Source organism: Myotis yumanensis, unplaced genomic scaffold (genome assembly GCF_028538775.1).
Source record: "Myotis yumanensis isolate MYYU_CA2020_CCGP unplaced genomic scaffold, mMyoYum1.0.hap1 SCAF_7, whole genome shotgun sequence".
NCBI classification, from domain to species: Eukaryota; Metazoa; Chordata; class Mammalia; order Chiroptera; family Vespertilionidae; genus Myotis; species Myotis yumanensis.
In genome coordinates this window covers 37,772,531-37,797,135 of record NW_027223758.1, presented here as the reverse complement: position 1 = coordinate 37,797,135, position 24,605 = coordinate 37,772,531, and the positions used below count along the sequence as shown (strand labels likewise).

Genomic DNA, 24,605 nt, shown 5'->3' with positions numbered 1-24,605 from the left:
AGCAAAGCCGTGGAGGCCATTTACCCGATATGCTATTCCATACATAACTCTATACTGTATACTTTATGAACCAATAAAAAAATGTACAATTTTTCATTATAAACCTGTGTTTTCTATCAAAATTACTTCTTGCATGAATTTTGGGACACCCTTTATATTGATTTTTTAATGTTTCTTGATCACGAAACTAGTACATGCTAATTAATTTTAAAAATTGTCTACACACACAAAGGAAAAAGGTAAGACTTTCTTACTACTATTTTCATAGAAGCTATAGTGTCTTCTTGTATCCTATGAGAATGCCAAATGGCTTACTCATATTTTCTTCTGTTTCTCATAGGAAATCCTTTTCAGAGTTTAGCTCCTTTGAAATCTCTGGACTCTCTTCCCTATGTAATTTTTTCCTAAGGCTCTCATTTGTTATTTTCTTGTTGACGCATCTTTGAGTGAAGGGCGATCTCTCCATAACTATTCTTTGCCAAGAAATATGAGTGAATTGCCCTTGGATCCACTCTCTGTTCACTTGGCTGCATGATGAAGTGCCTCAGATTTGCAGATCAGGCTGCAGTTTCCTGTTTCATTAGATGAGGTTCCACCAGAATAAAGGGATCTCACATCCTGACTTCCTGAGACTCTGACAGACTTTACTCTCCAGAATGTTTTCCTGACTCTCGCGTGTCTGCCCTTGCCCTCAGTGCTTTACTGGGGAGACTATCACCCTCAACACAGTGCACTACTCCTAGTCACTCCCTGACCTCCCATCTGTTTTTTTCTCTCAAAGTGCAATCTCCTAATGAATGTACAATCACTGGTTCCTAAAGAGGCCATGCATAGGAGATGACATACACATGGCCAGTGTTTGTTTTGTTGTTGTTAATCCTCGCTTGAGGTTAATTTTCCCATTGATTTCTAGAGAGAGTAGGAGGACCGGAGTGGGGGGAGAGAGAGAACATCGATGTGAGAGTGAAACATCAATCAATTGCCTCCCACACACACCCCAACACCAGGGATCAAATCTGCAACCTGGGTATGTGCCCTGACCAGGAGTCGAATTGGTGACCTTTCAGTGCATGGGACAACGTTCAACCATCTGAGCCACACCTAACATCAGGGCTCACATCAGCCTCTTGACTGAATAGCTCTTTGCCTTAGTTGTAGCCTAGCTGTCCCCTGAGAACCTGGTTTTCCTGTAGTTTGTTTAGGAGAACACATTCCTCAGGGTCAGGAGACCTTCCTGTTCATCAGTCCTCATGTTCTCTAATACCTACCATTCAAGACCCTAGCATCCCTGGTCAGTTTTTCTCAGTGGTTGGAGCGTCGGCCCACAGACTGAAGAGTTACAGGTTTGATTCTGGTCAGGGCATGGACCTCAGTTGCAGGCTCAATCCCCAGCCCTGGTCAAGATGTGTGTGGGAGGCAACCAATCAATGTGGTTCTCTCACATCAATATTTCTCTCTCTCTCCCCCGACCCTCCTTTCCACTCTCTCTAAAAATCAATGGAAAAACATATCCTCTAGTGAGGATTACTATATATATATATATATATATATATATATATATATATATATATATCCGATGCAAGATCCCTGTTCCTCTGAGACTAACATCCTCAAACCACTTACTGTCCTCTTGTTGAGGATTTTGGCATGATTTAAAGTCTTCGTGTCTATTCCAGTTCCTGCCATTATCCTTAATGACTTTATAGTCCATATGGCCAACCAACTCTGATCTCTTCATCCTCATCCTCAGTGAACTCATTCATTCCACCTCAGCCAGCACTCTCAGCATATTACACTCTGAACCTTATCAACATTTGAAAATACCCTCCCTCTAAAAATCATTCATTTCAGCCTTCCTTCTCTGTCCACAAACCCCATTCTGTGTGCTTGTTCCTAGCTCATCAGGACCTCCGGTTTATTATCTCCTTACTTCTAGCTTGTCAATGACCTGTTTTTATCATCCAGTCTAACTCATATTTTGTGATCCATTAATTCAGTCATTTTCTGCTATTAGCCTCAACTCCCTTGCCTGTCTTTGCATCTAATTGACAGTTCATGGTCACCAACCTTAGCTAGGCCCCCTGAACTTTCTGGCAGGCTTAGTGCAATTCTTCAGTTTCCATAATGACTTTCAAATCATCTTCACTCCTCTAAGACCTCCAACCCTGCTCCTCAACCCCAACTGTATTACCCTCAGTGACTAACCCCACCGTGGCTCTTATTTCAGATATAAAATATAGGCCATTAGGTAGGAACTCCCTCAACCCACATCACCATATAAGCAAGCCTGCCTCCATCTGCAGCTGTGTTCAGCCTTCCCTCTGGTTCTGTGGGAAATGTTTTCTCTTCCTATAAAAAGTAATCCTTCTAATTGTGATCTAGACCAGGGCTGTCCATTAGAAATTTATATATTTCAGAAAGGGGGTGGGGGAGAGAGAAACATCAATGATGGGAGAGAATCATTGATCGGCTGTCTCCTGCATGCCCCCTACTGGGTATTGAGTCCGCAACCTGGGCATGTGTCCTTGACCAGAATCAAACCCTGGACCCTTCAGTCCACAGGCCGATGCTTTGTCCACTGAGCCAAACCTGCTAGGGCCAATAGAACTTTCGATGATAGAAATGTTCTGTATCTCTACTGTCCATTTTGGTAGTCACTAGCCACACATGGCTACCGAACATTTGAAACTGAAGAACTAAATGTTTTATTGTATCCGATATTAATGATTTGAAATCTAAAAAGTCGTGTGGCTCGTGGCTACCACATCGGGTAGTGCAGCCATAGGGCCATTTGTCTCAGCACTTCTATGGAACCTTATGGAATTGATTCTCTCCTCTCTTTCGGACTTTCCCATTAGCAGTTAAACAAACTTTTATCTTAAGAAAATAAGCATCACACTCTAGTTGTCTCCCATTACCTTTCCTAGATACCTTATTTCTCTCTTGCATCTTCTTTATTATTATATATTTTTTAATTTTTAAAGAAGTCTTGATGTGGCTTCTTCTACATATTCTTACTTATAGGACTTCTGTTCAGCTAGACTTCAGGCAGTTCCCAAAGGTGGTGGTTCTATAGTTGTAATTTTGAAGTTGTCATGAGAGGAGGCGAGACAGTATTTACCTACTCTGCCATCTTGACTGGAAGCCTCTCCTGTCTCCTAACAGCCTTAACTTCTAAAGAGTTGTCGTTTTTTTCATTGCTTATTTACTTGCAAACCTTTTTCTGTCTCCATCACTATACTAAAATTACTCTCACCAAGATCACCAATGGCTTCAATGTAACTAAACCCAGCAGATAGTTTCAGTCCTCTGCCCTGGAGCTGTTTCTTTTCTGCCTGGCATTCCTTTTCTTTTTTTTTAATCGTTATTGTTCAGATTATTACAGTTGTTCCTCTTTTTTCTCTCCATAGCTCCCCTCCACCTGGTTCCCACCCCACCCTCTGCCCTTACCTCCCCACACTGTCCTCATCCATAGGTGTACAATTTTTGTCCAGTCTCTTCCCGCATCCCCCCATAGCCCTTTCCCCCCCGAGAATTGTCAGTCCACTCCCTTTCTATGCCCCTGATTCTATTATATTCACCGGTTTATTCTGTTCATCAGATTTTTTATTCACTTGATTTTTAGATTCACTTGTTGATAGATATGTATTTGTTGTTCATAATTTTTATCTTTACCTGTTTCTTCTTCTTCCTCTTCTTAAAGAATACCTTTCAGCATTTCATATAATACTGGTTTGGTGGTGATGAACTCCTTTAGTTTTTTCTTATCTGTGAAGCTCTTTATCTGACCTTCAATTCTGAATGATAGCTTTGCTGGGTAAATAATCTTGGTTGTAGGTTCTTGCTGTTCATCACTTTGAATATTTCTTGCCATTCCCTTCAGGCCCGCATAGTTTCTGTTGAGAAATCAGCTGAAAATTGTATGGGTACTCCCTTGTAGGTAATTAACTGTTTTTCTCTTGCTGCTTTTAAGATTCTCTCTTTGTCTTTTGCTCTTGGCATTTTAATTATGATGTGTCTTGGTGTGGTCCTCTTTGGATTCCTCTTGTTTGGGGTTCTCTGTGCTTCCTGGACTTCTAAGTCTATTTCTTTCACCAGGTAGGGGAAGTTTTCTGTCATTTCTTCAAATAGGTTTTCAATATCTTGCTCTCTCTCTTCTTCTGGCACCCCCATAAATCAGATGTTGGTACACTTGAAGTTGTCCCAGAGACTCCTAACACTATCTTCATATTTTTGGATTCTTTTTTCTTTTTGCTTTTCCAGTTGGGTGTTTTTTACTTCTTCGTACTTCAAATCTTTGACTTGATTCTTGCAATCCTCTAGTCTTCTGTTGGATCTCTGTATAATATTCTTTATTTCAGTCAGTGTATGCTTAATTTCTAATTGGTCCTTTTTCATATCCTCGAGGGTCTCACTAGACTTATTGAGGGTCTTACTAAATTTATTGGCAGTTTCTAGGAAATTCTTGAAAAACCTTATAACCGTAGTTTTGAACTCTATATCCAGTAGTTTTCTTTCCTCCATTTCTGTCATTTGTGACCTGTTTCTTTGTCTCCGCATTTTGGCTGCTTCCCTGTGTTGATAGAGTGGCTTTCTGTGCTAGGTATCCTATAGGGCCCAGTGGCTCAGCCTCCCCAATTACCTGAGGTGGACACTGTTGATGCACCCCTTTGTGGGCTTTGTGCACAGTCTTGTTGTAGTTAAGCCTTGATTGTTGTAGGTATCACTGGGAGGAATTGACCTCCAGGCCATTGGCTGTGAGAATCAGCTGTCTATGGTGGGAGAACTTCTGTACTGGAGACACCCTTATGGGGCAAGACTTGTTTCAATGTGGCTTTGGTGCTCACTGAGTCTGCCCGCTGAGTGTGTCCCTTATGGATCTGAGGAGTTGTAATCTGGATGGTCCCACTCTGACCACTGGGTACACTGGCACTTGGATCTCTCAGGAGGTGCTAATTTAGCCTCTGCCTGAGGCTACCCAGCAGGAGCTATGGAGAGATCTGCAGATTCCTCTTCTTTCTTTGGGATTTGGCGGTGCCCAGATGAGGCTCAGCTATGAAGCAATGGAAGCTGTTGTGGGGCCTTGGGCCTTCTTTTGGATGATCTGGGTCTCTCTGCCCCAGCTGCAGTTTGTTAGGTAATTTTAGTTTGCAAAGGGCCAGGTCATTCATATGCAAAAGCCTCTGCGCACAATTTGGATGGGGCAGGGACTCAGGGAATCAACAGGGCAGAGCAAACAGCTGCTCCTCAGCTCTGCCCTAAGAGGCCCCGGGTCTCAGTGTCCCTCGGTAATCGCTGCAAGCACCTCTGAGAGAAGGCCGCCCTCTAGTTCCGCCCGATGCCAGACAGTCCAGTTTCTCCCCATATGAGTCTGGGTCCCCAGAGACTCGCCCGGAACTGGAATTCAGAGCAGTCGGGAGCATGTGCCTCCCTTCCGATTGAAAAAGACAACCGAGTCCTCAGTTGCCAGCCCTTTCCGTGCATGCCTCCATACCTCTGCACTTTACTTTTGCACCTCCTCTGAGTCTCAGTGTGCTTTTCTCTTTCCTTCTAGTTGTAGAATTTCCACTCAGGCAACCTTCCTGTGGTTTTGGCTGATGTCCGTTTTGTCTTTTAGTTGTATTTTTGAAGTGGTTGTGCAAGGCAGCAATTTCAGGTGTTTACCTATGCCACCATCTTGGTTTCTCCCTGCCTGACATTCTTGTCTTTTCTACCTAGGCCTGGTTAATTCCTGTTCTCTTAGTTATTCACTAGTCATTCTCTGGTTACAAACTTTCATGGATCATTTGTTTCTCTTTGGTAGCTCTTATAACAAATGAAGTTATATAATTACTTTGGTAATCATTTGTTGAGCCTCAGTCTAAGCCACATAGTCCAGGGGACTGGGATCATATCAAGTTTCTTTATTATTATCTCTAGTGCAGGGGTGGGCAAACTTTTTGACTCGAGGGCCACAATGGGTTCTTAAACTGGACCAGAGGGCCAGAACAAAAGCATGGATGGAGTGTTTGTGTGAACTAATATAAATTCAAAGTAAACATCATTACATAAAAGGGTACGATCTTTTTTTTTTTTTTTTTAGTTTTATTCATTTCAAACGGGCCGGATCCGGCCCGCGGGCCGTAGTTTGCCCACAGCTGCTCTAGTGCCTACCACAGTGTCTATCACATAGTAGGTATTGACTTTACACCCTACTTACATTGAAGGCACAAGTACCCCACAACCACCCAGATTTCAAGAACAAATCCCTATGGGTCATATACCATTTTTATTCCACAATCAGCCAATTTACCAGTGCTCTGAACCTTCAGAAAGTTCTGCTCCATTTGTTGTGATGCCCCTACAACCCTGAATTCAATTTTCATTAAATATGTGTGACCATTTATTTCTTGCTTTTATTGAGGTTATCAACATGGATTATGGAATGGAAGACAAAAATCCTATTGATAATGTTTACTTCTATTGTAAGGCTGACCTCAACCAAGCATTCAAGATTAGTCAAGAACAGGTAACTACTTAGGTTAAAACAAAACAAAACAAAACACTGTAGTGGCAAATCGTTATAGTAAATTTGCATTTTACGTGCAGGTTAAGTCCTAAAATCATTGTATACAGTAAAAAAAAAAATCAAATAAGCTTATCTTTTTTATTTTTATTTTTTTAGAATAGGCTTATCTTTAAAATTAAAGGTGTGCCTGATTTTATGTAAACCAGATCATCATAACAGCTAGTTTTTTCTGTTTCCTGAACCTAGATAAAAGTACTGTTTTTGGTTTAAAGGCTAGGTTTTAGATCTGCTGGTAAGGGAGTGATATATGGCTGAAATCATGTAGGTTAAATGTGCTTATTTGCCTGTCTTCTGTATGAGAGTCTGTAATCCACATACAATTATATAATACAAACCTTTAGTCTCTTATTAATTGACATAGAGTTGTAGGGCATTTAAAAAATATGTTTTTATTTATTCTTAGAGAGAGAGGAAGGGTGAGAGATAGAAAGAGAGAAACATCAATGAGAGAGGAACATCATCATCGGTCAGCTGCCTTCTGCACGGAGCCCACAATCCGGGCATGTGCCCTGACTGGGAATTGAACCCATGACCTCTCAGTTCCTGGATTGACACTCAACTACTGAGCTACACTGGCCGGACTGTAGGGCATTTTTTAATGACAACTACCATTAGTTCTTTTCTTTGGATTATAATTAAGGTAATATAGCAAAGCAATGTGGTGCTTTTAATATAACATCAAGAATGGAACTTAGGAACGGCTGATCTCTCTTCATAGTGTGAATTCAAGGTGACAGTGAAATCTTTTCTTTAAAAAGGCTTCACAGCTTTTGCCAAAACAATTTAAGGAGCAGCTAATTCGAGTATATTGTAAGAAGACGGATAAAAAGAGTGTGCATGCTGCACAACAATATTTTGTTCATTGGTGCACAAAAAAAGATTTCACCAAACCGCAGGTAGGTGGCTTATTACTCATTACTTTGCACAGTTTTTTAAAATACTATTTTTATTGATTTTAGAGAGGAAGGGAGAGGGAGAGAGGTTAGAAACATCAATGATGAGAATCATTGATCAGCTGCCTCCTACATGCCCTCCACTGGGAATGGAACCCTGACCTCCTGGTTCATAGGTCAACCACTGAGCCACACCAGCTGGGCACAATATTTTATATTTAAGTAAAGACAAAAGGGATCCTTATGTCCCTCTGGAAAGTTCTCATTTAAATTATAGTCATTTTGGTTATGGTTTTGAAAAAAAAAGTTTTCCACTTTAAGCTTTTCTTTTAAAATGTCTGAATCTGTGTCAATCTATAGGTTTTCTTCCTATACCAGTTGTGAGTGGGTACTCTGTTTATCATTATTGTCTTAATAAATGTTTAAAATGGTGAGCATGTTATTAGTACTTTGTAATGTTCTTACCAGTTGTTTCTTCCAGTCCTTTTAGTGACCCTGGGAGTGAGTCATAGTGTCCTCATCTTTCAGAGGGGGTTACAAACACTGAGTAGTTAACTTGCTTAAGTACACATACAACTGATAATAAGTTTTCTAACTTGTTATTTGAAACCCAGTTCTCTAAAATAAGAGTGTGGAGAGGAAGTAGAACCAAGCTGTGGTTGCCAATCCTGTAGAGAATGTTGTCAAAATTATCTTTCATTGACATACACATAGTAGGTGCCTGGCACAGAGAAAGTGACCAATCTATATTTGTTGACTGAATGAATATAATTAGCAGGCAGGTGGAAAATAGCATTCTACTTCCCAGCCTAGGACTCCCTCTCACAACACCATAGCTGCCTTTTCCCTCAATGCAGTGGATCCTAAAGGAAACAAAAATGACATGGAAGAGTAGCTGAGTACATCAGTTCTTTATCAGGTGCCAGATGGAGCGGTCCAGGTGAGTTCTGTCAGGATTCAGAGTTGAGAGAGCAGACAGAAAAGCCTTCTGAAAGAGGGAGGCTTCTACTCATTCCAGAAGGCCAGTTGTGTTTGGGTGAGTTAGCAGAGAAGGGTGCACATATTTGGCAATGAGAGCATCACAAAAGGGCATGAAAGTGGAATAAGCTGAGTATGTCTGAGAGGACCATGAGGAGACCTGCTGACGGGGGTAGAAGAGTTGTAAGAAATTAAGTGGGAAGAGTGGACTAGATTATGGAGCACCTTGTATAATCAGTTAAGAAAGAAGATTTTTTTCTTATGTACAGCCAGGAGGGAATAATGGAGAGTATTCAAGTCTTACCGTGCTGCTGTAATTATTATTTACTTCTGTACTGGTCATCTCCAACTAGAGTGAGACCCATGGGAATAAGAAAGGATGTCTCTGTCTTCGGTACTATAGCATCTAAGGAACTAAATCCTATGTAATAAAAGCATAGTATGCAAATTGTCCCCTTGACCGGGAGTTTTCTGGGAGTTCAACCAGGGGGCGGGGCCAGCCAGGGGAAGGGAGGAAGGCCCAACCAGTGGTGGCGGAGGCTGTGGCAGGCAGCTGGGGGAAGATAGGGAGTACCTGGCCGGCAGCCACTAGGGACCCTACCAGGCATGAATTTCGTGCACTGGGCCTCTAGTCATTGAATAAGGAAGAAAACTCTAGTGGCAGATGGATAGGAACGTGAAGAGACAGAAGCAAAGAGGCAAGAGGCTATTAAAGTTCAGCCATTGGGGCAATAACTATCTTAAATCTAGATACATTCACTCATTGAATGAGTACTTTTGCCAGATCCTGTGATAGGTACTAGGGATGGAACAATACCTAAGGCAGACATAGTTCCCACAGATCTCACTCTAGTTGGGGATGACAGGCACACAAATCACAATTACAGGAGTATAATTTAAGCCAGACTTGGTTGTTTGGGAAAGGCTTATTTAAAGAAGGATTTAGGCTCTGGCCGGTATGGCTTAGTTGGTTGGAATATCACCCCGTACACCAGAAGGCAACATACCCAGGTTTTGGGTTCAATCCCCAGCCTGGGCGCATATGGGAGGCAACTGATCAATGTTTCTCATATCAATGTTTCTGTCTCCCTCCCAATCCCACCTCTTTCTATATAAATAAAATAAAATAAAGAAGGATTTAGAAGCTGAGACCTGAAGGATGGATGAGAAGGAGTCAGCTGAATTAAAGGGGGGAGGGGAGATCAGAAGATGCAAAAGAATATGGTGCATTTAGGGGAGGGGTCTAGGACATTGTGCATAGTCCTTTAAGCCATGAACAATGGGAGCCAATGTAGTGTTTTAAGCAGGAGAATGACATTCATATTCAGGTTTGCATTTATAAAATTCACTGGAGTTGAAATTAGAATGGGTAGAAATAAGGACATTTGGTAGAAATAGAGATGGATTTGAAGACAAATAATGTTGACTTTGAGATCTTCCAAATAAGAGTATCATGGCAATTAAATGGCTGCTTTTCATAGCTGTATCAAGTCAGATCCAGTGTAATTCAAAACAAGAAATTTAAAATGGGGCCTTTGATACAAATTTTTGGCAGAGCTAAACCAGCAAATGGGATGGTTGAGACAACAGTAGGAAGCTCTAGGGTAGGAGGTGGGAGTTGAGGTGCTGGGGTAATCTGCAGAAGCTAGAACCACAGAAGCGTCACAGTTACTGCTGCCTGTGCCAGAGGGTTAGGGAGAGAAATACCCAGGCTTCTCTGCCCTCTTTTCAAATATGGTGTGCGGGTTTTTAATTAACATTGATTTCAGAGAGGAAGGAGAGAAAGAGAGAGAGAGAGAAACCCCAATGATGAGAGAAAATCATTGATTGGCTGCCTCCTGCACGCCCCTCATCGGGTATCGAGCCCACAATCCGGGCATGTGCCTGGACTGGGAATAGAACTGTGACCTCCTGGTTCATGGGTTGATGCTCAACCACTGAGCCATGCCGGCCGGGCTCTGCCCTCCTCTTTTGCAATCTTCCACCAGTGCCTCCCGTGAGCCAAACCTAACTGGAAGCCAATAGGTTGGGAGCTGGGAAATGGGAGTTTACAAGATCAGCCCCATAATACAGAGTGGAGCAGAGGGAAGGTGATGAGTGGATCTGAGAGCAAACAGGCGAATGAGCACAGCATTCTACCACAGACATCACTGTCCTGGTGCACGAAAGGCTGTCAAAGGTCCTGCGCTCTTATATAACCTAAAAGAATCTATTCATAAATTCAAGAATGGTTTATTTAGGGTAGAGTCAGGTATTAAAACATCTTCCTTCTTACACTGTTCCTCATTTTGGGCAGAGTCTATGCTGATGAGTCTAGGTTATAGCTCTGCAGAGAAAAGTTCAAGTTCTGTAGGTACATACCTGTTCTTCCGGGTTTTTGTTAGTTTTTTTGTTTGTTTTTGTTGTTTTTGCCATCTTGTAGACCAGGGCCATGTATTGCAGAGGGAACTGGACAAAGGTCCTGACCGGGTAGCTCATATGTAAGGTTGCAGGTTTTATCCCCGGTCAGGGCATATACAAGAAGCAGCCAATGGATGCATAAATAAGTGGAAGAACAAAACAATGTTTCTCTCTCATTCTTTCTCTTCTTTCTGCTCTCTAAAATCAATACATAAAATGTTAAAAAAGCGGGGGGGACTAGGCAAGGGAGGAGCAGGAGTCCAGTGAAGTCTCTCTTTCTCCTGGGAAAACAGGACAGTTTGTATTCTGTGAAGGTGTATGAAGGGAGGGGGTTAAAGAACTGGGCAGTGTGCTGCTTCTGACCATTTTTGAAAAGAATAGGTCTGGTGGCTTTTGCTAAGCAAAGCTCTTATCTGCTTAGGACTTTGGTGTTTCTAATTTGACCCAAATGCAGGGTGTATATGTAATTTGGGGTTTCTCAAGAATAAGTAGGTCTGGACGTGATCAGTCTGCATGTACCCGAGACTTTCACTGAAATTTTGAAAACTGGCTTTTCTCTGTTCCTGGTATTTTTCTCTTTGACAGGATGGCGATGTTATAGCCCCACTTATAACACCTCTAAAAAAGGAATGGAATTACCCAAATTCAGCTGAGAGTCCAGCTTCTACCCACGCAAGGAGAACCCTGGACTTCGTGGGTGCCTCTGGATGAATGTCTGCAATCATTTGTTTACAAAAGTCCCTCACCCCAACACAATTAAGTAATTGAGGGAATTTGATCAGAGTGCTCCTATGCTGAACAAGTAACTTCATTTTATATTTTGAATGTATACCTATGCTGAAGCTGAACAATTTTTATTCAAAGAAACTACAAGGTAATAGGCAAATCTTGCTATGTATGCTATAAAAAAAACCTTACCTATTTTTAGTATTAATTAAAGCCTTTCTCTTTTAGTAGTCTATTTTCTTAGAAAACTTTTGTGACATATGATTGTTTTTTTTAAAAAAAAAAAATTGGAAGTGATACAAGGGTACACATTGGAATTTGAAGTTGCGATTGTCATGAACAGCAAAGGTTAAAACCAACTGAAATCCTAGCCTCTGAGGAAATGTCACCTTGAGGACATTTCCCCTTAAGTGATCTAAACATTAGAGAAAGACACCTTCCCTCACCCTTTTAGCCCAGTTGGGGTAAACAGTAAGAGATGAGAACCAGGAGTGGGCTCCAACTCTTCGGTGAGAAGCCTGATTAAATTATTGAAAAAATCAGAGGACTCTGGCCTCTGAAGTGGGACATAAAATACCTTTTAAGAGACCCTACCCTCAGTGGCAGAGGGATCCCCCAAACCAGGCTGTCCTCTGGGTCAGTTGTGGCTCCAGACCCAGGCAGTTTCTTTCTCTCCTAAATACTCACTGCCCAAGTCTTGGCTATACCACTGCCCAGCCTGGAAAAGGAGCTCCCCTCCGACTTGCTCCTGCATCTCGGGAGCTGAACAGAGGCCGTCACAGGAACCCTCCCCAGGGCTGCTCAGAGCTGGACTTGGTTGGTGCTGGTTCAGTGCATTTTATGGTTTCAGAGCAAAGATGGAACTGCCTGTGCTGAGCTGAGTGATTACCCAGGGAATTCCAGGTTCCCCTCTGTAAATTGATTCCGTTACCTTTAGCTGTGGAGTGGACGCCACTGTGGTTGAGCAGTGCTCCTGTGCTGAGCAACGTGCCCATCCCACCCCCTTGCACATGTCCAGTTCTACAGAAATTCACCAAGAGCAAAGTCTGGAGTTAGAGCCAAAGCCAGTGGTGGCCAGAGAATCCTGAAGATGCAAGGTAGTGAGGAATGGGAGTCATTTTTTGTGAGCCCTTCACCTCTTATGGGAGCCAGCCCTGGCTGTGGCAGGAGTGAGTGGAGGAAGGGAGGAATTCGAACACAGACCAGCAGATTATCCCAACTCTTAGGAGTGATGCCACCCCCCCACTCTATAACCAGGTTCTGTTGACACTAGAGTGAAAAATATTCGGAATGTCTGCCGTTCTATATAGTCTCACTCCCCCTCCTCCACCCCGATATAGATAATCAAGAGTTGACCCTAATTAATAGAATAATTAAAACCCTTTTCTCACTTCCACTGTGATGCCATGTGGGTGGGGATGTGTTCACATGGGGGCTCGAGAAGCACAGGTGAAGTCAGCCATGGTACTGGGCCATACCTGTTTTGGCCATGGTGCCTCTACAACATCCAGTGAGGAGCACTCTGTACCCAGACCCACAGTTAAGAATGTAGTTTTTCTGCTAAGATTGTTTTATTTTTGCAACTCCTACCTTTAAATCATTGTGGTTTACTTTGGAATTTTGTAGTCCCAATACTGTATCATTGTCCTGATAAATAACTTAAATCTATTGCATATAAGGCAGCTGCACTTTATGCTTTTTACAATTATTTTAATGATGAGAACCATGTGTCATTTACAAGGTTAGATTTATTTTAAGAAACATCTTCACTGTTTGTATAAAAATGGAGACTTTAACAGCTTAGTCTTTGGAGTTACTGAATCTTATCACCTTGAGACTGTAAACAGAACTGCAAGTTTAAATGACTGGTTACTTAATTTGGGTAAATATTTAATACCTGCAATAAAGCTTCATAATGTATCTCCACCTTAAAACCAAAGATGTCTTCCTTAATGACTCTCACACTGTGTGCCCAGTTTTGACCCTTTTGTGCCAAGGAAACAGGTCTAGGAATTTACCCAGATAGTTTTTAGTACCTCAATGCTATGTTGGGTCTGTGAGAGAGGGGATGATATTTAACAGGATATATGTTATTTAACTTTTCTTAATCAGTTATGGTGAACAATAGCATAATAAAGAATGTTTTCCTCTGGTAGGAGGTGGGTATAAGTATGGGAAGGGATATGGATTTTTCTTAGTTTTCTGAGCTCCTGTTGTGCCTGAAAACATATCTTCCCTCTGTTTTAAACTCCCCGAGGTTCCCATCTACAGAGTTTTAGTTTCTTTATTAAATATGCATAGTGTTCATTTGCCGCTTTCATATCTTCCTCATGAAATTAGATTTGCAAGTACCCGGCACACAGCCCTCATTGTTCTAGAAAAAGAATGATACTACTAAAGTATTAGTTTCACTAAGCCCAGGTGTCTGTGGTTTGACAATAGTCTTTAAGTTAAAATAATTTCCAAAATATATAGAGTAGAATCCCATTTTTGTAAGATATACAAATATATCTCCATGAAAAATTATCTGGAAGGTTATACATGAAAATGGTAGTGTTCTGGGGGGTGGTTAAATTTTAGGCAATTTAAGTTTTTAATGTCTTCTGTTTTTTTTCTACAATAAACATGTATTCATTGCATAATTTTTTAGAAGATAATTTTCATGAGGGGCTTTGCCCTGCTCAGGTGAGGTGTAATTGGCTTTCACTCCTTCCGTTCTGGCCCCGTGCCTGTCTTGGGTCCCCAGGCCACCGGGATGCTGGCTCACAGCCACAGTCGGCACTAGGACACTTCACCATTGTGTTTTGGACAGAATGGCCTGCCCCGTGTAAGGGCCTGGACAGCATCCATGAGCAGGTCGGAGCACCTGCTACCTCAGGAAGCTGCCCACTGTGGGGCCATCAGCTCAGAACCCAGGCCTCCAGCTCCTTGACGCAGAACTGCTCCTGCCGGGCCAGCACCTCATTGTTGAAGGTCGCACAGGGGTGGCTTCCTCCGTGATACAGGTCTCCATCCAACCACAGCCCAAACTGGCCACTAAGGAGAAGAGGAAAGTCTTGGCATGGCTCTCTCCTGGGTGTTGAGACCTTTCAGACCCACACCATGATGGCTTATATTTCAAAGTCCCTTAAACCGATTTATCCTGACTTGTTGGAGACTCCACACATTATTCCCCACAGGTTTTAGAGTTTTTTTTTTTTTTTTTTACAGTTCAGTGGTTTTAATAAATATATACAGTGGTGCAACGCTCACCACAGTTTTAGAACGTTTGGAATGTATTTAAGATGGCAAGGTTTGTTTTCTATTTTTGCTTTTTGTTGTTGGTAATCCTCACCCAAGGATATTTTTTTCCATTGATTTTTAGAGTAGAAAGGAGAGGGAGAGAGAGAGAGAGCAGTGATGGCGAACCTTTTGAGCTCGGCGTGTCAGCATTTTGAAAAACCCTAACTTAACTCTGGTGCCGTGTCACATATAGAAATTTTTTTATCTTTGTGACCATAGTAAAACAAAGATTTATATTTTTGACATTTATTTTATATATTTAAATGCCATTTAGCAAAGAAAAATCAACCGAAAAAATGAGTTTGCGTGTCACCTCTGACACGCGTGTCATAGGTTCGACATCACTGATATAGAGAGATAAACATTGACGTGAGGAAGACATTCATTGTTTGCCTTTTGCCTCCTGCACATGCCCTGGAGTGTGGAGAATCAAGCCTGCCCTTGACCTGAATCAAACTCGGGACCCCCGTGGGTCAATGCTCCAACCACTGAGCCAAACCATCTAGGGCTGTGGTCGGCAAACCGCAGCTCTCGAGCCACCTGCGGCTCTTTGGCCCCTTAAGTGTGGCTCTTACACAAAATACCACGTGTGGGTGCGCATATACAGTGCGATTGAAACTTCGTGGCCCATGTGCAGAAGTCGGTATTTTGTGGAAGAGCCGGTATTTTGTGTTTGCAGTCGGTGACCGCTTAGTCCGAAGGAGCATCCATGCCATCCTTTTTCTTCAATGTTGTCTTAGAGCAGTGGTTCTCAACCTTCCTAATGCCACGACCCTTTAATACAGTTCCTCATGTTGTGGTGACCCCCAATTTCATTGTTACAAATTGAACATAATTAAAGCATAGTGATTAATCACAAAAACAATATGTAATTATATATGTGTTTTCCGATGGTCTTAGGCGACCCCTGTGAAAGGGTCGTTCGACCCCCAAAGGGGTCGCGACCCACCGGTTGAGAACCTCTGTCTTAGAGGGAAGTTGAGGGGCTGCCTGAAAGTTAACCACCAGCCTCCTCGTTTTATGAGAAAACCTAGCTCAGCCTTTCTGGATAGGAGAAGGGACCAGAACACAGACCACCCTGAGACTCAGGGAGGACTGGGACACCCACCTGCCACTGCCCATCATCAGTGAATCCAAGTCTCCTTTCACAAAGAAAGAGTTGCTTCCTGTCCACTTAAAGACCTGGCATGACAGGAAAAGGTTCCAGTTACTGCCCTGCAGTTCAACTAACTCCACACCACTGGGCGGCAGTATTGTAAAGGGAATGGGACATCCAGGCCCCAACTAAGCCCAGGAAGTATTCTAGGCTCCTGGCTCTTGAAATTTTTTGCCAATCTCTCTGGAGTTCACCTCCTCTTGCTCTCCAGTCTGAATCCCACAGCCCCTCTGTTCTAGTAATAGAACAGAACCTCTAAGGCTTACTGCTTCCAAAGCTGGAGAGAGGAGGGGAAAAGCCCACAGGAGGTAGGGTCAGGAGGAGTCGGGCCCTAATTCTACCATTAACTGTCCCCTCATCTCTCACTGGAGGTAGCACCAAGCCCGCCCATCCCCCAGTGCTGCCTCACACCAGCTCCTCAGCAAGTCTTGCAGGCCCACCCCAGACACCCTCTGACTACCACCATTTCTGTCCTATCCATCTCTACTCATTCTTGCCCACACATCCATGCCAAGTCACTCCTTGCTGGATCACAGCTTCCACTGTCCCCTGCCCACAGCCCATCTCTACACTGCACTCTGAGTGACGGACTCAGAATCGAATCAGATATTATCATTCCTCTGCCTAAAGCCCTCCAATGGCTTCCCAGTGCAATGGGAACAAAATCCAACTCCTCTCTGTAGCTGGAAGCCAAGCCGGGTCGGACCCCTGATTTTCTCTTTGACTTTTTCCCTTCCTTTCTGACTGCACTTCAGCTACACCGGCCTTTCTGTCCCTGGGACACCCAAAGCTATTCCTGCTTCAGGACCTTCACGCCTTCTGGTCCCTATGCCCAGATGGTCTTCCTGCAGATCCTCAAATGGCTCACTTCTCATCCTTCATCTCAAATGTCATCCCAGAAACATTTCCTGGACCACCCTATCTAAAGTAGCCCTTCCTCCCAGACCCTTTTTCCTTTCTCACTGAGGTGCCCTGTTCAGGTGTCATTGCTTGCCCCCTACCATATAAGCTCTGTGAGGGCTGTCTTGATTCCTGGCAGTATTCCTAAGACATGGTATAGATGTGTTTTCTAGTTTGTTTGTTTTTATTGATTTTTTTTGAGAGAGAGAAACATTGATTTGTTGTTCTACTTACTTATGCATTCATTGGTTGCATCTTGTATGTGCCCTGATGGTGGCTTGAATCATGATGACTGCAAAGGGCATGGTGAAAAGTGGTGGATTCTGGATATAGATAGAAAGAGAAGGCAGGACAGTCAAAATTCGTTGACAGCTCAGATGTGAGGTGTAGAAGAGATGTTAAGAAGGACTCCAAAATTTTTGGTCTCAGCAGCAGGAAAGATGGAGGTGCCAATTAACTTTGTTGGGGAAGATGGCAGGAGGCGCTGTTTTATGGGGGAAAGTCAGCTTTGGACATGTGAGATCTGAAATGCCATGTTTGAGATTTGTGGAGCCACTGGATAGTGTTTGGATATATGTGAGTTTGGAGTCCAGGGGAAGAGGCCATGAGCACATGTACGGCACAGAAAACTGTAAGAATGGATATGACCTTGAAGAAAAAGAGGGTAATCAGAGAAGATCGGAGAACCCAAAACTGAGCTCTAGGATCTCTGGCATTAAAAGGTTGGGGAAGATGAGGAGGAACAAAGAATTCTGCCAAGGAGTTGTCAGTTCAGTAAGAGGAAAATTCTAGAATTCTAGTATGTGAACCCCGGAAGGCAGGCGGCGATGACTAGTCTCCAGCGTGGCTTCACTATGGACAACTGACCCCTTTCCTCTTTCCTGATGAGATTACCAGGCAATGCAATAGTAAGGTGCATTCGCCTATAGCAAGGCAGTCCCTAGCTCCTCGTGACCTCCTCGTCATGCGACCAGATGTTTGTGCTGCTGGATGTGTCTGTAGGTGTCTTGGTCTGTGCATTGGAGAGGAGGTACCTAATCGCAAAACAAAGTATCCAGCACTATTTCTCCCTCCATCTTGTATTTCCACTCCCTTCAACTTCCTTTTCCCTCTCTCCTCGGTTAAAACAGCTTGGCCAAACCCCTCATGGATGAATCCTCCCTCCACTCTGCATGCTCTCCTTTGCCTGAACCTGAAAAGCTGAATGTTGCTGGAGGGAAGCACATGCCAAAGTACCTGGATTGCTTTAAAATTCAGTCTCAACCCTCCCATCAGCATTACCTGGCTGTCCTTCCTTGTCTCTAGTTTTCTCTCATGGGCTTCCCTTTCCACTCTCGTGATCACTAGTTGATACTTTCTCTCCCCTCAACTTTCACACCTCCTCCTCCATCCTCGCTCGAAGCGCCCCCAGATCTCCCTGCACTTCGACTAAACTTATCTTTCCAGCCTGTATCTGGTGAGCAACAAACCTCTTCCTCTCAGAGCCAGTAAGTGGTTGCCAAGGACCTACTGAGTATTTAAACACACACACACAACGATGGGCAGGCCAAGGGGGGTGCTCTGCCTGCCACTGCCCTCCTGCCTTCCCTCTGTGGGAAGATTGGAGGACACCAGGCACCCCAGCACAGGGGATGGAGCTGGGGGCCACTGAGACCCTGGGATCTTTGTCCTGCCATAGACCCCTTCCACCCCCTTCCACAAGGGTGGGAACATCACCTTCAGCTGTGGGGAGAAGGAGAAGAGGAATGTCTCGCCAGTACCATAGAAGCCTTTGCTGAGTCGAAAAGCTGAGGAGGAGAAGGCCCCAAATATCTGGAAAGCAGAAGAGCTTGCATTTTGCAGCTGGAAGGAAATAGGTGATCCTCTGGAAACCCAATTTCCAAGCTTGGTGATATAAGCTCATCCTAGAGGGGCAATTGGGGAGCCTGGGGCAGTGCTGGAGGGTGGAGAGGCCCCCAAGGGCCCATCTACACACATCCTTTCCTTAACACTCCCCAGCCCGGCTCACCTGCCCATCCTGGTCCTTCAGCACCAGCAGCACAGGCCCACTGTGGCCCTCCATCTGCCTGTACAGGCTCTGCAGACTGAAGCCGTCCCTTGCCGTGCAGAAGGCCAGACTCCAAGAATATCCAGTGACTCTCGGGGGGAGGTGGAGGCTGAGCTGGGGACAGGTCCAGAGGTGAGTGGGGGGATCCCCGTCCTCCCAGTCTCCTTTTACTATCCCCGGGGGTCCCACTCACACAAGCAAGGTACTTTATAGTCTACAGAGTGGTTTCCTGTTTCCCGGGGACTTTCACACCTGTTAGGAGTAGCCCTCAGAGAGGGACTATTTTACAAATGAGGCTAGGGGAGGTGGTCAGCTTGTCTAAAGCCCACATGGGCAGCAAGTGACAGAGTCAGGATTTGAACCCAAGTCAGTTCTCTCTCTCCTTGGTCACCCTGGCCTCTAGTGGCTGGAGAATAGATGAGATGCTGAATCCCTCCTCCTAATCCCCCTCCCCTCATCCTCTCATCCCTACCCCAAGTTTGGCTTCAGTTCCCAAGGACTGGTTCTACTTAAACATTAGCTTATTTCATATATCCTTCACTTCTTGGCCCAGTGAAGACAGTGACTGGTATTACTGGATTGTTTGACAAGTGGGAAAGGAAAGCCCAGAGGAGAAATGATTTGCCAGGGTGACACAGTGAGTGGGGTTCAGAGCAGGAGTGATCCCAGATGTCCTTGGACCTGGCTGGGAGTAGGACAGGCGGGTGGGACTCTCAGTCAAAGGGCTGAAATCCTTGCACCATAAACCAGGCCGAACCTGCCTAATCTCTGAGGCTCCCAGAACCTGGCTGGCTTCTGCCAACGGTGGCTCCACGGGATCTTCAGGAGCTGGGGCTGGAGCTGGGGCTGCCTCCTTCTCCTCTTCCTCTTCCCCCTCCTCACCCTTCTCTCCAGACAGAGTGTCCTCCACTTGGCTGGGCTGTGAAGACACAAAGAGGCCTGGCGAGTCAAGGGACAGAAGACACCAGCTCCCACATCTCCCAGGCCTGAGAGCCTCAGCCACTCCTGCCCAGGCCCCTGCCAGCCCAGCCAGAGGAGGCTGGGAAGTGTCCATCACAGACAAGACTCAGTCCCGCCAGCCGGCTTCCTCTCTGGTACCTGCTAGCTAAAGGTTGGAATCACACACGCCCATCAGAGGTGGCCCTGGGCCCTGTGGTTTGTCTGCCTGTGTGCTCTGGACCCAGGGTGGGTGCCAGGGATCCAGTTCTCAGCTCGGGGGCAGGAGAGAAGGGCAGGTGACAGCCCAGCCCTGGGTGCTGTGTGAAATTGTACATGAAATCATCTATAATAATAAAAGTATAATATGCTAATTAGACCAGACGTCCTTCCAGATGTCCTTCCGGATGACCTTCTGGACAAAGCTAGGGCTGCAAGGGAAGCCCAGGTCCCAGTGCCAGAGGGAAGCAGGTGCCAGCAGCCGGGGGAAGGAAGGCCTACTCTTGGCATGAAATTTTGTTCATCGGGCCTCTAGTGATCATAATAATAATAACTAGAGTGGCTGACATTGATCAGCACACACTCGTCCAGGCCCTTGTGAAGTGCTAGCTGTGCACGATCTCTCCAAATTTCCCCAAGAATCCTAAGAATGTGCTGTTTATTATTCCCATTTTACAAAGGAAGACAATGAGAGCCCCGTCAGCCAGTGAAACAATCATGTTGTCATAGGTGAGGCGTGTGCAGTTTCGTGTAAAATGTGCGATTGTCCATGCAAATGTGTGTGTTCCCTTAAAATAGAGTTGTGCAGGCAAATCAGTGTGAGAAGGTGTTGAGTGTAACTTTGTGTTTACCTGTCAATGTATTTGTGAGTGTGGGTTGGGATTGTATAAATACAGGGTGCCCCCCAAAAATGTATACACACTTCGAATGATTATAAAGTCGGTGTTTATTAACATACAGTTCATTTTCAAAATTCAAAAGAATCTACAGAAATGAATAATTTTTTTTGTCAATGCCTGTTTTCAAACTGATGACTGTTCTGGTCCAGGCACTGCTGGTAACTCGAAGTAATGGAATTGCAAACATCAAGAATCATTTCGGCCCAGCAGGCATGGCTCAGGGGTTGAGCATCAACCTATGAACCAGGAGGTCATGGTTCGATTCCCAGGCAGGGCACATGCCAGGGTTGCAGGCTCGATCCCCAGTGGGGGGTGCGCAGGAGGCAGCCGATCAATGATTCTCTCTCATCATTGATATTTCTGTCTCTCTACCTCCCCCTTCCTCACTCTGAAATCAGTAAAAACATATTTTTAAAAAAGAAGAAAAGGGTTAATATGCTTGAAAACATTTTTAAAAAGAATCATTTTGTTTAGTATTTGTGTACCCTCAATTTGTGGATTGTTGTTGGTTTTGAACCATAAACTTTATCTTTTATGGATCCCCATTAAAAACAAGTCTAGTGGCATTTTAGGATAAATTTTCTTTGTTCAAAACTTAGTCTGGCTTCACCCATTATTTCAAATCAGATAAACCTGGAAAGGAGTGAAAAATTCAGTGAATTATCAGCTGTTAAAGTGTGCATACATTTTGGGGGATACCCTCTATATGTATGTGAGTCAGGGGGCATGTATGTTATTACATTCATTCATTCATGCATGCATGCATTCATTCATTCACTCACTCGAGCTTCCACGCTGTTTCAGACATTGCTTTCCTATTCCCCAGGTTCAGGCCTAAGGAGGGGGTCCTAGCTGCGTGGGGCTTCTGGACAGAGCTCAGTCCGGCACCCACTTGAGGGAGGAAGAAACAGAACAGCAGTCTATGCTCCTTGGAGGTCTCAGGACCATGGGCCTGGGAGCGAAGGCCCTGGGTTCCTGAGTTCCTGCTCTGAACCCCAGGCCAGCTGGAGAGGGACTTGGAAGAGGAACAAATTGCCTGCCTGCATTCATCCCTAGCTCAGGCCCCACCCTGCCCGAGAGCTTACCTTCCCCCACCATTCCTGACCTAACACCCAGCCCAAGCTGGACCCCTTACCAGCCGAGTGTAACGCCAGCGAAGTCCTTTCATTCTCCTGTCTGAATCCAGCCGCCAGCAGTGAGCGAGTGAGGCCTCAGTCCTGCCGGGAGGAAGCGCCCCTGGGCGAGGCTGACAGATGAGAGGTAGAAGTCTGGGACACACCTGGCTTGCTCTGTGCTCACCCAGCTGCCCTTTGCTCACTCGCGCTTGTCACTCCAGCCTGAGTCGTCACTGGGTGTGTCTGTGAGGTCAGCTACACTCGACATTCACGGCCTCATTTGCATGTTAGTTATGAACACACGTTAGCCACAAACAGTAAATTCTAGGAGTGGTTCCCTTCTGCCTCCTTGCCCTTCCAGCAGTCTGGCCTAGGAACTTTGGACAAGTCCCTTGCACCCCTGGGCCTCACTTTCCCCACATATAACATGTTGGACCCTCGCAATACGGACAGCCTGAGATTCAGTTCCCTGTTCAAGCCAACGAGTGCAATATAACAGAGAAGGGCTGCCCAAGGCCAAAAGTCGGATTTAAAAAAACAGAAGCAGCCTGGCTGGTGTGGCTCAGTGGTTGAGCATCAACCCATGAACCAGGAGACCAGTCAGCAGTACATGCCCTGGTGGTGGGCTCCATCCCAAGTAAGGGCGTGCAGGAGGCAGCCAATCACTGTTTCTTTCTCATGTTTTGATCTCTCTATTCCTCTCCCTTTCTTTCTAAAAATAAAAAAGATCAATAAAACCATAGTTTAAAAAAAAAACACCTTAATTTTTCTAATGAAAAAAGTGGTACACGCCCTAACCGGTTTGGCTCAATGGATAGAGTGTCAGCCTGCGGACTCAAGGGTCCCAGGTTCGATTCCGGTCAAGGGCATGTACCTTGGTTGCGGGCACATACCCAGTAGGGAGTGTGCAGGAGGCAGATGATCGATGTTTCTCTCTCATAGATGTTTCTAATGCTCTATCCCTCTCCCTTCCTCTCTGTAAAAAAGACCAATAAAATATATATTTTTAAAAAGTAGTACACGTGTATTTTTGTAGAAAATTTGAGGAATCTAGACATGAATAAAGAAAAATATAAAAATATTCAATCTTCCATCTCTCAGAGATAAACTCTCAACCCCTAGGGATATTTTTTCTAGTTTTTTATATTTGTTTCATAAATCTATGTATACACATATTTATAAATAGATCATACCCATGCATAGTTTTATGAAGTGCTTTTTCCACGTAACAAATGAGAATTTCCCAAGAACATTCAGTACCCTTTGAACATGTGCTGCTGCTTATTATTTCATCATAGGATGTACATAATTTTTTCCTCAAATTTGTTTGCTTCTAATTTTCTGTGATTAAAAGGAAAACTATAATGAACTTCCTTATTCATAAATCCGATTATGTCCTTTATGACAAATTTCTAAAGTTGAATGCTGGATCAAAAGTTATTATACACATAGTTCTTGACAAATGTTTCCCAAAAGGTTTCCTGATGTTTAAAGCTGACCCATGTCCAGGTACCTTTAGGGAATCTCAGGGCAATATCTCACACACTCAAACTAGGATAAGGGAACTGCCCCTCAGAAAGTGGAAGGGACTTACCACAGCCACATGATAGCATAATACGGAGGTTAAGGGCACAGGCTTTGGAGGCAGAGTTCAAATCCTGGTTTTAGCCACTTACTTGCTGTGTGTCTGTGGGCAAGTAACTTAACATCTCTGTGCTTCTGTCTCCTTCTCTGTAAAACATCTACCTCATAGGGCTGTTGTAAGAGTCAATGAAGGTAATACCTCGAGAACTGGGATGCGAAGCCAGGCCTCCATCCTCTGGCTTCAACTTAGTGAGATAACCCACAGTGCCTGGTGTTTGGTGAGCACAGGATAAATGATAGTGCTTCTGCTACCTTCCCCGCCTCCCCCCCCCCCCCCCACCACACACACACACACACACACACACACACACACACTTCTTTGAGAGATCCAGGGCTCAAATTCCTGACAAGTGGCCACTTGGTCTCCACTTGGCACCTCTGGGACAGATAGTCACTAGTAGGGCCAGGAGCTTGTGGGGAAAGGCAGGAGCCATGGCAATGTACTCACCCTGCTGAGTTAAACTTCTGGTGACTTCCTCCAACCAGTGCAGCCCAGTGGTTTCCTTAGGGCATCTCCCAGACCTTCCAGACGGGGGGCCACTTCCAGAGCCGACCCTGCCCACCTGGCGGTCTGAATGTCGCAGCTTTAGCTCTGCACCCTAGTGTCCCCGCAGGTGGCTGGCACCTCTGTCCTGGCCCGGCTCCAGGTCCTCTTTGGCTCTTATACTTGTCCTGAGGGCGGTAGGCCCTGGCACTGTGCCTGCTCCAGTTCCAGCTGGGGAGGCCTGGCAATGATTATCATCTATCAGAAACTCAAGTCCCACAAACACACACAAACAAGACCTGGCACCCCTTGGCCTCTGGCTCTGCCCCCGCCAGCCCAAGGGGTGGGGACACTGAACTCCTTGGCTCTAAGACAGAACCTCTCACCTCAGCTACCAGGTGCCACCTGGTGCCTAACACCTGCTACCCAGGCCCTTTTCTCATGGGGCGTAAATGCTACAGGAAAGGGTTATGCTGTGGGGTTCTCCCTCAGGCACCCTGTGCTGCAGGGGAAGCCTGGGGCTGCCCCTCCTGGTTCCCCCCTCTTAGATGGGTGATGATGCTTTCCTCATTGGCTT

General features: G+C 44.8%; 2 protein-coding genes across 6 annotated transcripts in view; one reads left to right on the top strand and one right to left on the bottom strand.

Moving 5' to 3' along the window:
* The window catches only part of SAMHD1 (SAM and HD domain containing deoxynucleoside triphosphate triphosphohydrolase 1), a 59,653-nt gene extending 46,149 nt beyond the window's left edge, over nucleotides 1-13,504 (top strand). Inside the window, exons 14-16 of the mRNA XM_070420260.1 lie at nucleotides 6,404-6,508; nucleotides 7,327-7,464; nucleotides 11,425-13,504. Coding sequence (XP_070276361.1) covers nucleotides 6,404-6,508; nucleotides 7,327-7,464; nucleotides 11,425-11,550 — 369 coding nt within the window. The 3' untranslated portion in view covers nucleotides 11,551-13,504. The remainder of the gene's footprint in view (nucleotides 1-6,403; nucleotides 6,509-7,326; nucleotides 7,465-11,424) is intronic.
* TLDC2 (TBC/LysM-associated domain containing 2) lies at nucleotides 13,255-24,147 on the bottom strand. 5 transcript variants are annotated; one of them, XM_070420272.1, is made up of 7 exons: nucleotides 23,993-24,147; nucleotides 21,921-22,021; nucleotides 19,708-19,869; nucleotides 18,912-19,064; nucleotides 18,620-18,715; nucleotides 15,956-16,029; nucleotides 13,255-14,601 (listed from the first exon to the last, which is right to left on the bottom strand). In XM_070420272.1, the coding sequence occupies exons 2-7, from the start codon at nucleotides 21,951-21,953 to the stop codon at nucleotides 14,466-14,468; spliced, it is 654 nt and encodes a 217-aa protein (XP_070276373.1). In that variant the 5' UTR covers nucleotides 21,954-22,021; nucleotides 23,993-24,147; the 3' UTR covers nucleotides 13,255-14,465. The 5 variants fall into 5 exon arrangements, 4 of the variants coding, with proteins under 4 accessions (XP_070276373.1, XP_070276375.1, XP_070276372.1 ...); XR_011472136.1 differs by lacking the exon at nucleotides 23,993-24,147 and adding an exon at nucleotides 17,138-17,226 and having other exon boundaries at nucleotides 14,589-14,601; nucleotides 21,921-22,670; XM_070420274.1 differs by lacking the exon at nucleotides 23,993-24,147 and having other exon boundaries at nucleotides 19,735-19,869; nucleotides 21,921-22,667.
* Between the last annotated feature and the right edge of the window lie 458 nt (nucleotides 24,148-24,605).

What these genes read in the sequence shown, in the direction of transcription:
- TLDC2 (XM_070420272.1), bottom strand. Translation starts at nt 21,953, where the DNA reads ATGAAAGGACTTCGCTGGCGTTACACTCGGCTG. An exon ending in GCTGGCGTTACACTCGGCTG is followed by an intron (nt 19,870 to 21,920) that starts GTAAGGGGTCCA and finishes GTGTCTTCACAG; the next exon opens with CCCAGCCAAGTGGAGGACAC. An exon ending in CTGATGATGGGCAGTGGCAG is followed by an intron (nt 14,602 to 15,955) that starts GTGGGTGTCCCA and finishes TCTTCTCCTTAG; the next exon opens with TGGCCAGTTTGGGCTGTGGT.